The sequence below is a fragment of the Pararge aegeria genome, chromosome 21 (assembly GCF_905163445.1).
Source record: "Pararge aegeria chromosome 21, ilParAegt1.1, whole genome shotgun sequence".
In the NCBI taxonomy this organism is placed as follows: domain Eukaryota; kingdom Metazoa; phylum Arthropoda; class Insecta; order Lepidoptera; family Nymphalidae; genus Pararge; species Pararge aegeria.
The window spans coordinates 5,024,103-5,039,257 of NC_053200.1; the positions used below are offsets into that span (position 1 = coordinate 5,024,103).

A 15,155-nucleotide genomic window follows, 5' to 3' on the forward strand; every position below is an offset into this window, starting at 1 on the left:
TGTTTATTGGTTGTACAATGTCTTCTCTCTATCTGGCATCAGTAATCTGCCATTCGAAAGAAGAAGTTTTATAAGTTTGGATACAGAATGAACGGTTATTTAATAACCGTTCATTCTGTATCCAAAGTACAATTGAAACTTGGAATAGGGTAAAGAGGACTGGAAAGTAAATTATGAAAAAAAAAAAAAACTAATAGCCGAGTATTTCAAAGTGCGCATTACATTTCCGCGTCTCATGCAATTTTTCTCTTAAAGTGCATGCTGGGTTCGATGCTCGGGCAAAGCGCCAAGTAGCGCGGCTTGCCTGTAAATCACAGCTACCAGGCTCGCAGCGCGTCGAGGAGCCCCAATCAGCCGGCCTATTGACAAACATACGGCCCGGGCATAATGGATTTAACTGCGATTTATCCGAGGCTCTTTCTTTGGATTTCGCATTAAATCTATCGTTATTTAAACAGTTGAAATGAATAATAGCTAAATATTAAGCTTTATTTGCTATTTGAGAGGTATTTGTAGCTCCAACTGAGATTATTCTTCTAACAACATAGCTAATGTTCTATACGTCACTTGTAAAAGGGAATTATTGTTTTCTTCTTAAAAAAGTGTTGTAGTTGTATAGGAATAGGTTTATTAGTTGACCAAGCAGACAGATGGTTTGTTGAAAACTATCGCGTCTAAAAAGAGCAACACTTCGCAGGACACGCAAGGCACTCTTTCTACAAAATGCTGACCTGTGTCCGTGAACTTAAGGCGTTAGTGTTGAGCTCTTAATCATGGCGGTCGTACTTCCCTGGAAGAACTCTGTCACAAAAACTTCTTCTACCTGCTACTAAAATAACTTATACTAGTTATAACCTTTAGTCCTACTAATATTATAAATGGGAAAGTTTGCATGATGGATTGACGCTTATCACTCTTTCACGTTAAAACGAATTAACACATTTTACTACAATTTGAAATGGAGATGAGTAGATTATACTCATAAGCTACTTTTTTTCCTGGAAATATTTTTAATATTTATTGCGGTATTTATTGACGGCCGATTGGCTCAGTTTGCAGCGACCCTGCGTTCTGAGTCCAAGGCCGTGGGTTCGATTTCCACTACTAGAAAACGTTTGTGTGATGAGCATGAATGTTTTTCAGTGTCTGGGTGTTTATATGCTTAGTCTAATTATTTATGTATTTTATTCATAAGAATATTCATCCGTCATCTTAGTACCCATAACACAAGCTACGCTTACTTTGGCGCTAGATGGCGATGTGTGTATTGTCGTAGTATACTTATTATTTATTTATTTAGAATAAACCAAAGAAACGCGGGCGAAGCCGCAAACAACAGCTAGTCCTTTACAAAGTTAAATATAAATGGCCATAGTTAGTATGCGTTGTTAAACACGGCCGTCTGACACGACTCGCTAATGATATCGATAAATCAGGCATTAGGTAATAACTATCAACACCGATAAAACACCTCTTCCATTTTTAAAAAATCACGACTATTCGTGCTACTTAAGATTAACTTTGAGGAAAAAAATGAGAATAAATACGGGTTCTAGACTCTTGGGTTTTTATACTGTGGGCTACCTGACCTGTATTTGATCAATCGAATATTTAAGAATCTCTTTAGATATTTTTAACTTTTAAGTTTTACACACTTTTTAATAAACTATCTGTGTTTCCATCGAGAGAAACCGTGTTTTTTACGGTAATTAATTTGAGCGAACTGTTTATTTTAATTAAACAGTTATATATTTTTATACTGATATATTTAGATAAATTTAATAATGAACAGCGCAAACGTAATAGACAAACAAATAATGAAATAAACACACTTTCTCATTCGTAATATTAGTATTTACTGAACAATCATTTACAATCTAGGATATGATAAAAATTAAATGTACTGTCGAACCAGATAAGGGCTTATATGTAGTGTATTAAAAATTAACCTACTGAGGAGTTTATCAGCGTCATGGTTATCTCAACCGATGGAAGGCCGCTGTTATGCAAAAGTTTAATATAGATAATATTTCCGACAATCATTGCTGCTTGTGTCCAGCGTCTCGTGTCTCCTTGCTTTTTTCACCTTGTTGGGGTCAACCAACGCCAGTACTATCGCCACTCCATCACCTTGGGACCCCTAACTCCATTGCTCATGTTACATCAGACCAATAATCCTTTACTACATTTCGATTTGCATTATTATATATTTTAAAAGATTAGATATTTATGATGCCGGATTCGATCCCTGGAAGTGAGAAATCTTAAAAAGAGTCGTAATGGTACCAATAAATCAGACGCCAGAGAATGGCAACATTAAAATACCTCATGCATAAAAACATATTATATAACCCTCGGTGTTAGCACGAAATATAGTTTTGGCTGCCCGTGATTCATGATCGCATGCTTTGTCATTTATTACTAGATATAAAAGCCACTTAAAGTTGTATATAAACTTAAGTGTATTGCAAATTCACACCATTTTCTTAAAGTACCTACTTAAACCTTTTGGAATTCCGTAAACGATTCGATCATTTTTCATTTTATTGCCACTGTTAATTTATTTCGTTTAGTAATGGTCACTCACTTTAATACATTTAATGTGTATTCTTAGAAAAAAAAACACTTGTTAAATGTATTGACCTCTTGTAGGTATTATAAAAAGAAAAGAAGTGCAAAAGCATTTAAATTGTCTATAACATAAATACGCTGCGTAGATCTGGTCAATGGTCAACTCCTCAGCTCTGTGGTCCAGTAGGAAAGGAAGTAAGGAAAACTGCAACACTAATTTTCAGTGACGCCACAGAGAAGCAGCGATATGGTTGTATACTCATTGGAATTGACATTATCAATGAAAAAAAAAACTATTGTATGTATTGTATGTTTGAATGCATTGTTCGTATGTAAGTCACAGCTATTTTATTCAGACACTAACATCAGTAAGTATATAGTAGCTCATTTATAGGAACGGTATTTTATGATAGCTTCCTAGCATGAAGAGTTAGATGTTAGTCTTAGGCAAGGAGGGCTTCGTTGATTAGGATTAAAAAAAAAGTTATAATTATTCGGATATGATTAATTCATAGTTATTTTTAAAAGAGCTAACAGTATAATACACACTGTTGAGCTAAGTCAGTATAAACATTAAATAAATGGGCTAAGTGAACAGTCAAGGAAAACGCCAAATTTTTCATACCTTGGTTAAAACTGTCTACTCATACGTTAAAACTTATTTGTTAGGATGCGTTTATTTTTAGCGTTTGAAACATAGGCCTTTTTTCATATAGACATCGTCCTGTTTACGTTTGAAAAATATGTATTGTGCATTATAATACATATTTTTATCACTTTTATCTGGGGATAATCATCATAAGTCACAACAATTGATTAACCTTAAAGTTAAGCCACGATTACGAGGTTTCCTGAAGTGTATCGTGGGTCCATTGTGAAACTTTGGCGCCTTGGGATTAAAGCAATTGTTGCTATTGGCTGAATTTAGGGGAACTCCCGTCGAATTGCGTATTTGAGCTACAGATAAGGTATCATTATCATCAATATCATCCCATTATTATCGGCCGCTATAGGTCACGGGCCTCCTCTTAAGACGAGAATGGTTTGAGCCATTGTCCACCACCGCACTCGCCGAATGCGTAGATTGGTAGACTTCAAATTCCTTTGAGAGCATTAGGCATGTTGAATTCTTATTATGTTTTAATTACCACAAATTCGAAATTATGAATTCGAATTCAAAATTTATTTATTTCAAGTAGGCCCCGGTATATAGGCTCTTTTTAAACGTCAACTGTTAAAGCAAGTATTTTTTTTTATTTTACTACAAGTTAGCCCTTGACTGCAATCTCAACTGGTGGTAAGTTATATTGCAGTCTATGATGCACATGACATCGCACCGAACAAATCACTAAATCGCACGACTTTGTCGGTAAGGTGGTAACTAGCCATGGCCAAAGCCTAGAAGACTAGACTAGAGAAAATTCAGAAATTATAAATTCCCATATTGCCCCTGCCGGGAATCGAACCTGAACCTCCTAATTTAATTCACAGCGCTCACCGCTGCGTCAGGGAGGTCGTCAAATATTTCGTATATACACAAAGTTAGTGTTATTCTACGGCATTAGATTCCCGGTCCCGAGAGGCCCTGAAAACTCAAACAAGTAAGCAATTTATTTAATATCAGCATTTCACAATGTTTTTTTAAAACCAGTCTATAATATTTATTTATCTGTTATCTTTAAGATAATCAAACATTAATAGATTCAAAATGTAATTATAAGTCGTCGGTCTGTAAATAAGAGACAGGTTCCAAGAAACTCATGTTAATGCCAGTTGTAAAGTGCGGTCACGTCGTGCTTCGATTAATTGCTTAATTACCGTCGGTAGCTCGCTTACAAGACCCGCCGACAAAGTAACATAAGACAAAGTACCTACTTCCTTTAATCATACCATTTTGTTTTATGGACCTGTCCGGTTGAGTATAACTACATCTCAACTCTGATACTCGGCGACCCAGTGAATGTTTCCTCTGCCTGCCATTCATTTGTTTTTACAAATCGATTACTGAAACATCCTAAAATGAGTGCGAGAAACGCAGCGCGACGGCGGCATGTATTACGATTAAAACCATTCAATGTAGTGAAAAAAAGATACAAAAATTCAAAATTCTTTTTTTCTAGTAGGCCTTATATGAGTTTTGTTTTTTCATCAATGATTTTTTTAATTTTTTAATAATATTGCCTGATCATATTAATATAAAGGAGAATCAGATGTTTACCCATATAAAAGTCATTTATAGGTAGGTATTCGGTTACTTAATTTATTTGAGAACGTTACTCCTTATCGTTTACGTTACGTTATCCTTTTTTAAATACAGACTGAATTTAAAAAAAAAAGTAACGTTTATATAAAACGTTGGTATATTTTGACAGAGGGATGGATAATGGTTTTTTTCATGTTATTTGCAGAAGCTGCAATTTTTATCTGCCTAGCTTTAGATTTAACCGGTGAACCGAAATGTTTGTTATGTAGGGAAAAAACAATCTGACTTTATATTCATATTTTAGGTACTTGCCTATAGTTATTGGGTTAGTTGTAGTACCAACATCTGTATTGGACATCATCTTCAGCCCCAATGCTAGGTAAGGAAAGAGGTTTTTAGAGCATAGAGCCACCACGCTACTCCAATGTGGGTGTGCGAACTTTATAGATTATTATCACGTGTTAGTAATAATACATTCCGAATCTAAAATTCCATATAAAACCCTATTAATTTTTGGCCCATTCTCGGAATCGAACTTAAGACCTCATGGTCCGTAGTCTAACACATTAACCACTAGACAAACGAGGCAGTTTTTTACATTATCAGAACTTAAATAGGTTATGAAAGTAATTACCGTTTGCAGACGCTGTAAATAAAACAACCAGTTCTAAGAAACTCATGTTTAATGTTTATGTCTTTTTTTAGTGCGGTCACATCGTGTGGCGATGAATTGCTTAATTAAATAATTACTTTCAGCGGATCGTACTTATTACTCTTTTGATCCGCCCATAATGCTACGATTTCGTAACTTCCTTTAGCTATAGGAAGTTACAAATTACAATTTATCTTACACATGATGTTAATAATCAAACTAAACGAACAGATTACATATTTCATTGAGAAGTTCTTCCTACTCTTTGCTGTTGCTACGGATAACGCTTAAAGACAATACAACATACATTGGTCTAACTTTCTAAACTCATGTAGATTCTCATAAAGTTTGATATCTAAACTTTTATTGTCGCCGACGCGCGACGTCCAAACTCACCATTTTCAAAACACTAACTTTAACGCTAATCACACGCGACACAGTTTTTACAGTAGGGTAACTAGCCACGGCTGAAGTCCCAGACCAGTACGGCTAGCATGGGCCGGAGACAATTATATCCCCGGGGAAAGGATAAAAATGTATCTTCTCCCACAGCTTTATCCACTCTCAAAGCACTGGCGCACAAGTGGAAATAATATCCAAATAATATATGTATATTAATAAATTTATAAAAATATAAATTCATTTTTTTTTATTTCAATAACCTTAAATCGCAATATCGCATACGCAAAATGAGAAATATGAATATTCTATTGGTGAAAAGTACCTAAATGTATGCCTAGGAATCTTCTTTGTTAGTGAAAACGGATAATATTCCCGTAGACTAATCCCTTAATATCCTGTTATAGTAGTAAATATGTAACTATAAATTATAGCTTTATATAGTACCTAATGTATACGTAGAATGCTGGATTATTCTACGCTCCGAGCTAAGCGGGTTTATCTACGAGGTTTTATGAGTATTTTACGATTATTGCCACTTCGAATCGGTTATAACTTCGTAAGATATGAAATTTCTATAAAGGAATAATTTTAAATGGATGTATACATTTGTATTTTTATGGAGCTATTTTGATTCTAACGGCGTTTGAACCGTCGCGTCTCTAGTATACAACGTGTAAATGAAAACAGAAATAATAATGCTTCAGAGGCTTTCGAGGTACATTAATTACTGTCTCTAAGACCTATCTATGGAACTGAAACGCTAATAGTTTTTGAGTAAACCAATGCCATAGTTTTTACTCAAAGAAATCGTATACAGCCCTAACGCCACATGCACGTAAAATCAAGTGACTCCTGCCATTTTATTAGGTACGTTTCTTGTAGCGTAAGTACTATGCCCGTGTCGGTCTTCTATCTTCAATAGGGTTTTCATCAGTTAACACTGAGAATGTTTAAGAACTAGCGTCAGACGTGTGTTAACCGCAAATTAAATACAGTTGTCCTCCTCCCGCGGGTGTCGTAACAGGCGTCTAAGTTAATATAAAGGAGGGGCTGCTACTGTTACCATCTCTTGCTCTCAAGCTATCTGCTCGGCGTGGTGGTTGCGGGCAAACCCTTCCTTTGGGACAAACCTTTAGTTCTAATGGAGACTTTTATAGGAAATTGAATTAGGTATCTAGGCCATATTAAGGTAGCAAGTTGACTAATTGGAATATAGCTATAGCTGCGTATAAATATGCTCATGTGCCAACTGCAATACTTTTTAGGTGTAAACGTTCGCACTCGTTCAAATATGCACCGACGGACCACTATGAAGACTTTGTTGCCTATAAATAAGCTGTCAAAGTGGCAAGTGTGTGACTGTCGCACTGCAAATGCGACTGTTTAGAAAGGTTGACTCCAGAGCGGTAAACTGTATAGTAAAATTCCCGGCTAAGTATGTTGTGGACTTCTCCTTAGACCAGGGCGTTTGGAAATCTTGTAGCTCTATAGAAGTGTAAGAAGGTGGTTTTACGCCATCTTGTAAATGTTTACATGGTATACCATGTAGGTGATACCATGCAATTTTTTTTATATGTAATGCGTGCAATTAAAGTACCATATATGGGCCTAATTAAATTAAGAAAGTTTTAACTCAGATTAAACTTTTGACTTTGTAATTTACAAAGCACACAACACAGTGCATTCCCACTACGAATGTTGTAGAGCTAAACTGACAGATGGTGTTATTCCGCAGGGCTACAATGGTGTGTGCGCGTGCGGGGCTGCGGGGGGCGGGCGCGGGCAGCCGGCGCGCATGGCGGCGCCAATGAGGGAGGGCGCGCCGGCCGGCGGAGCTCGCCCCGCGCCCCACGCGCACCCCGCCAACTTCGAGTACGATGACAACGAGTGGGACATCGGCATCGGCGACCTCATCATAGACCTCGATGCCGACATAGAGAAGACCGACGAGGCGGGCGGCATGGCGGCGCGCGCCGAACCGGACGCGCAGCGCACCGCGCTCAAGATGAAGATCAAGCGCACCAAGCCCGGCACTAAGAGCTCGGAGGCCAAGCACGAGATCGTCAAGTCGAACGAGATGAACGGCGAACCCAAACCGCAGTCCGCTGCCGCGGCCGCCGCGTCGCCCGCCGCCAAGCGCGGCTCGGGTGGCCACCGCCGCGACAAGGCGCGCGACAAGCACCACCACCCGCACCCGCCGCACGACGTCAACGGCGTGGCGCGCGTGCCGCCGCCGCCCAACGCGCCCGGCCCGCCCGCGACCGCACCCGCGGCGCCGCTGCCGCCCGCGTCTGCGCCGCATGCGCCGCATGCGCCTCACGCTCCGCACGCGCCCCACGCGCCTCACGCGACGCACGCCGCGCCCGCGCAACCCAAACCCGACACCCGACCTGCCGCGCCGCGACTCGAAACCAAGCCCGCGACGCCGCCCGCGCCCGCGCCTTCTGCGCCTGCGCCCGCGCTTCCGCCGCCCCCGGCGCCCGCGCCCACCCCGCCCGCCAAGCCCGAGCCAGACGACTCGCGGCAGGAACACAATGCGCAACCCCCTACGAAGAAACAAAAAACGGACACCAAGGTAAGCTGTGCTTATTTATTTGTCAACACATTACCAGTTAAATACAGACCACGGGGCCCAGGGTTAAAGCCGCGGTCCACCGAGCTGGCCTAATGTGGATCCTTAGACTTCACACGCCTTTGTAAACGTAATGGACAACTAACTCTCATGCGTGAATAATCTTTTAGTTCAACATTTAAGGGCAAGTGATATTTCATTGCATAAATTAAACGCACATATAATCATAATCAGAAAGTTTAAAACTTTGTCCCAGAAAGGTAGGCCTAAGCGTTAAGAACAATACACAATCTTGCTTAACCGCGCTGATGTTGGCTCTCCGAGACGTCCACACAATATGGACCCTACTTTCACTTCATATACATATATTAAATTACTCAAAACGGAATCAACATAGCTAACTAATTCTTGTTGTTTCTATCCGGCCAACTTATACTCACTTGTATTATACCTGCCTAAAAGAACGAATTAAGAACGCGCAACAACTCGTACATTGCTTCAGAGTAAGGAAATGTTATCAATGCAAGCGCTAATATCACTGATACTCATATGGTGGGTTAATAAATCTTATTAGGTCGCTTCCTGGGCGGGGTTACATTACCTTGACCGCTAGGTTATTTGCAATACATGTTATTTTATTATTTATTCTCCACTCGTTGACCGCGACGGAGGATGAGGATGCTCTGACCCCTGAATTTAAACTATGCAAACCACACGACGCTCTGTGAAAAACCAAAACCTACACTTTTCCGGGATAAATAATTGCCTCATGATATTGCATACTATAATCTATCTCCGTACCTAATTTCATAAAAATCCGGTTAGCCGTTAAGTTAGCCTTAATAGCTTTGAACAATCAAGATAAGTACCTACTCTCCAAGTAAACGCACTTATTCAATTTTTTTGTTACTCTAGCGGTCTCTAGCTTTGGCAAATATAAGTCTTATAGTATTTTTTCTTACTTGTCTTATTATAAAAAGATTGTCATTACTTTTTTATGTAGTGTGTAAAGTATGTTTGAAAAATGTAAAATAGCAATAAAAAAACACGATAAAAAGATGTTTTCTTTATGTAACTTCGTTTTTATTATTTTCATATCAATTGGAAAATAAACTTTACACTAAAACGTAACAAAAAGATTGTGTATAATGTAATTATTAAACAAGTAAGTTAAAATAGACTTTAGATAAAGTAATTTTAAGGTTAACATTTAGTAGGTTAACGTTAGTAAGATCATTTGGATTTTTGTTTTCAAATAAATATATAAGTATTACGATAATACACACATCGCCATCTAGCCCCAAAGTAGCTTGTGTTATGGGTACTAAGACGACTGATGAATATTTTGATGAATAATACATATGTAACATAAAAACTTATAATATACAGATAAACACCCAGACTCTGAAAAATATTCATGTTTATCACACAAACATTTTCCACTTGTGGGCATCGAACCCAAAGCCATTGACTCAGAAAGCAGGGTCGCTGCCCAATGCGTCGATCGGCCAAGTATTTAATATTAAACTCCGGACAGTTTATAAAACTGTCGTCATATCATTCGTAAGATAATTTTCAAGAGCGAGATATATCAATTGCCGTGATTGACATCCGGCGTAGGTACTCGTATATTTATTTTCAGTGCACAATATTACATCCTTGATCTAGATTTGCAACGCGCGCGATTGTGACTGAGTTTATTGTTTGTTAGCGTCCGTTTGCCCCCGGCTACGTACGCCTGAAATGAATTTTTGCATGAAACTGGATTAGAAAATAATATCATGACTATTGCACAGAAGCAGGCGTTACTTTAAGGAATTCCATGATATATTGTGAAAATGAAGCCTAATTTGCTATACTCCGCGCAAAGCAGGAGAATCTTTGTAGTGTAATTTATACTATCTTCAATCTTTATACTCCACAACAAACCGATCTTCGGCAATGTACTTAATAGTCAATTTCCTTGAGTTAGAAAATACTTTTGATAATTAACCAAACAGATCTTCGGCAATGTACCCTCTACGCACGTTCCGCTGAAGTCACACCGTAGGCCGTACAAGTGCACACGGCTCTTTACGGCCTGCATTGGAGCAACATGGTGGCTTTATGAAAGAGGTGGTGACAACTCTATTCTGATTTGCCGTGACCACACGCCTTTGTGGCATAATACAAAGCTCGGTTTCCAGTGCTGAAATTCCAGCTGATTACAATACCTCAGATTTATCCAAAGAAGAGTGTGTTTAGAGGAACTCGCTCACCTTGTCTTAGGTGACTTCCGTTCTGTGTCGGTGTATTGCGCTTGAGCCAAAGGATCCAAATTTCCGGACAGAATGTGTGATGTTCTCGCTAAGTCAGGAGAGTGTAAACACGTACTCTACGTTTACTCGCCTCACCTAAGTTCAGGAGCACTTCGAACTACTCCGTTGTGTTGTGACGTTAAGGTAACTTAACTTAGTGTGACGCAGTAATATAATCAAAGTGGAAAATAAAATGATAAGCTAAGTTAGTGCTAACAATTAAGCTGTGGTTTTATTGTTTGAACGCGTTCTTTACCTATCAGTCGGTTTTGTAATAATTGCTTTTTTTGCATATGATACTTTAACATTATTTTCCAAACTCTTGATGCAGAATTTATGATATTTAAAATTCAAAAAAATTCAAAATTCAAAATTCATTTATTTCAAGTAGGCCTAATATAAGCACTTTTGAAACGTCAAGTCTGTCTTTGTGTAGTGACTCTACCACCGGTTCGGAAGGCAGATTCAACCGAGAAGAAGCCGGCAAGAAACTCTGCAGTTGCTCTTTTCCAACATGTCATTAAGAAATTCATCAATTGTATAATAACCTCGCTGTAATAAATGTGTTTTAACACATTCTTTAAACTTATGCATTGGTAGGTGCAAAATTACCTTAGGAATCATATTATAAAAGCGTATACTCAGTCCCACAAATGAGTTCTGCACCTTTCGCAGACGATATGCAGATGTCACTAATTTATGACCATTTCTTGTAAGTCGACTGTTTATATCCACTTTTTGTTTATAAAGACTAATATGTTGTCTTACAAATACTACATTGTTATAAATATATTGTGAGGCTACCGTAAGTATATTTATTTCTTTAAATTTTTCACGGAGGGATTCACGTGATTTAAGTTTATATATTGACCGTACAGCTCTTTTCTGCAATATGAATATAGTTTCAATATCAGCAGCTTTGCCCCATAATAAGATCCCGTAAGATATCACACTATGAAAGTACGCAAAGTAAACAAGTCTTGCTGTTTCTACGTCAGTAATCTGTCTAATTTTCCTGACGGCGTAGGCAGCCGAACTTAGTTTACCTGCTAGTGTATCTATATGGGTACCCCACTGAAGCTTGCAATCTAAGGTCATGCCCAAAAAAACTGTGGAATCTTCCATTTTTAGTGATTCTCCATTTATTATTATATTTTTATTAACTTTCTTTACATTTGGTATAATAAATTCCACACACTTCGTTATTTTTGCATTTAAAAGTAAATTATTGACAGTAATCATCATTTAACATCATACTGTTTAAAAAAAATGGACCTGTTGTCTCATGTAGATCACGCAAGAGTTAAAACCAAAACCAAGACGACTGATAACTAATACATTTGTTAATTTAAAACCAAACTAATTTCAGTTTCTAATGGGGTTCTAAACGAAATAAATAACAAACAAAAATAACCACTATTGCGAAAATAACAGATTCTCAAATGGCTAAAAATATATTTTTCATTTATTTTGCATCCTAGCACTAAGTACTGTAACTGTTTTCCTTGCGTTTTTCCTATTGTGTTGTGTGGCAATCAATTATTTATATATTATATTCGATTCTATTCTATTCTATATTTTTAATAAATAACTAAGAATCACGGCGTTTTAACTTCCCCTTCGAATAATAAAAAACGAATTCAAAATGACCCATCCGATTTTACAGACACTGTGCCATCTGTTTATGTGTCTGTAACAAACGCAAAGCATTGGCATAGTGGTCAAAAGTATAACACTCCCATTTTTACGTCGCGGATTGATAAAATAGGATATCCATTCGTCCAGTACCTTCGTAGGCTGTTACGTAAAGAAATCCAATCAATTACAATATAATCGCTAATTGTCCGATAGCTCTTATCGGGCTTGTATCTGATTGTTTCGTGTATTTAATTGCCGGAGCTTAGGGGTGTTTGCCAGCTTGATTGAGTGCAAACGGTGGGGTGTAATCCACGCTGTCGCCCGCCGCGGCGGTTCATTAAATCACTCCCTACCTTCCCTCGTCCCCCGCACCCCCTACCTCGGCTCTCTCTTTACAAATTAATGCGATTGCGGTCCGGGCTACTTATCTCCTAATCTATACTATTACACTATTTAGTCGGACGCTGATTTCGCGAAATTATCTGGTGATTAAATGCTAAATTATTTGACGAATGAATGCTAAACGTTCGCACACATAATCTCGTTAAGTAACTAGCTATTTAAGAAAACTTGAAAGTCATTTCTACATGAAAACTTCCTCCTTACTGACCGCTACCTAAGCTTTCTCTTTACAATTTAAAAAATAATTTATCACCTAATCGTTACTGATTTTGATCTAAATTATTTGATAATACAATGCTAAATTGTGTGACGATTGGATTATTATTTATTTATACTCCTTATTTGTAAACCAATACCCAGTAATGGAAATTAAGTAAGATTAGAGAAAACAAAGATTTGAGTAGAATACATAAGGACGGCATATCGCTTATTAGCGATCACTGCCGGACAACACTGAGCGGCAACAAATAGGTGGTGTTAAATTATTAGAAGCCTACATTCCAGTGGTGTGCACTTCATACATTCACAAAAGCGCTGCCTACCCTAAAATTAATACATTGTAAAGCTCGTAAAGGAGGAGTATTTATGGCATTTTTTGCCATTTTCCTGCTGTATGTATACCCTGGTAAAAAACCAACTTCTATATTTAAATAACTACATACGAATGCATAAAAAATATAAAAACAATAAACTTTTTTGTATTAAATAATATATTGAATGTTCAATGTACGCGTAAATAATTTCATTAAATTTAATGTTGGTAAAGAAAACTTGAAAGTCATTCTTACTTTAAAAAATTGCCGATTTCCCCTCCCGTTCCTCGCTGCCTCTCGTTACAAAATAATGCGATTGATTCTATTAAGTAAAAGTTCTATTAAGTATAAGTATATTATTATAAGTAAGTATTATTTATTCGGACGCGGCTCATTTTGATCAAAATTATTTGATGTTTGAATGCTAAATGTTTACATAAATAATGCCGTCAATATAATAGCTATTAAAGAAAACGTGAAAGTCATCCCTCCTTACACACCTTCCTCCTTTTACCTCCCCTACTTCGGCTCTCTTAACTAATTAATGAAATTGCGGTCGACTCTACTTAGCGCCTAATATATACTATTACACTATTTATTCGGACGCTGATTTTATGCTAATGGTTCTATCTGATGATTTAATACTAAGTGAGCGTTTGAATCAATAATGCCTGTGACTATTAAGAGAACTCTACCATTACCACTCTCTACAAAGCTACCACCCTTCCCCTCCCAGCCTCTCTCTTTACAAATTAATGCGATTTCGCTCGAGGCGACTTATCTCCTAATCTATATTGTTATACTATTTAGTCGGACGCTGATTTGTACTAAATTAGGTGTTTGATAATTGAATTAAACATTACTTATATACCTAATGCGTTAGGTTAAAAGTTCCTACAATTTCCGGTTTTCTAACTAAGATTTATTTTTTATTCTTGATTATTCCACTACAAATTCACCTGATGTTGATACAGTTTAAGATAGTAGCGGGCTAACCTGTTAGGGAGTATGGGTAATCGGTTTTTACGCGACATCCTAACGGAACGGTAAATAGATGCACATCATTGTCGGTAGTTTTGGTAATAATTAAGACTTAAAAATTAATCATTGTAAAGTTAACATCTCCTGAGGATGCACCAGTTTCGGAGCGAAACATGCGTAGAGGAACATTCCCGAAGACTGTTTGGTGTAGAGTATAAGGATCGAAGAAATTGTAAATAACACACACAGATTTTCCTGCTTTTCGCGGAGTACAGCAAATTAAGCTTAATTTTCTATATATATTATGGATTTCCGCAAAGTATCGCCTGCTTCTATCCAATATGATGATGATGATGATAATGACACATATAAATGACAAGACTTATGTAGAAAGAGCATTCTACACCTTTATATTCATTCTGGCATTCACACTTATATCCTTACAAATAATCCTTCACGGCCTCACTAAGGAACCAATTCACATAATTTTTGGCAAACAGTTGAAAGTACGGAGAGGCTTCTTTTCATCCTAGAACTTTTAAAAAACCGTTAACGCGGACGAGCGCAACAGCTTGTATTATATTATGTCGTGATTTACAGTGTGCGGTAGGTACTGGTTGGTCTGACCGCACTATGGCCTCAGAAACGTTGCTGGGGGCTTATTCCAATTAAAGCTTTAAGCAGGGCCTATTTAGTTGGTTATCAAGTTAACAAACTTAACTTTAGTGTATTTTATTCAACTACAAGTTAGCCCTTGACTGCAATCTCCCGTTGCTGGGGGATTATTACCATTCATGCTTTATGCAGAGCCTATTTAGTTAGTTATCAAGTTAACAAACTTAACTTTAGTGTATTTTTTTGTTTCACTACAAGTTAGCCCTTGACTGGAATCTCACGTTGCTGG

The 15,155-nt window shown here is 37.7% G+C and overlaps 1 protein-coding gene across 1 annotated transcript in view; it reads left to right on the plus strand.

The window, feature by feature from the left end:
- LOC120633414 (zinc finger protein 608-like) overlaps positions 1–15,155 on the plus strand; it is a 230,253-nt gene that overhangs the window by 78,153 nt on the left and 136,945 nt on the right. The window contains exon 3 of the mRNA XM_039903620.1: positions 7,564–8,403. Within this exon, the coding sequence (XP_039759554.1) occupies positions 7,564–8,403 (840 nt within the window). The remainder of the gene's footprint in view (positions 1–7,563; positions 8,404–15,155) is intronic.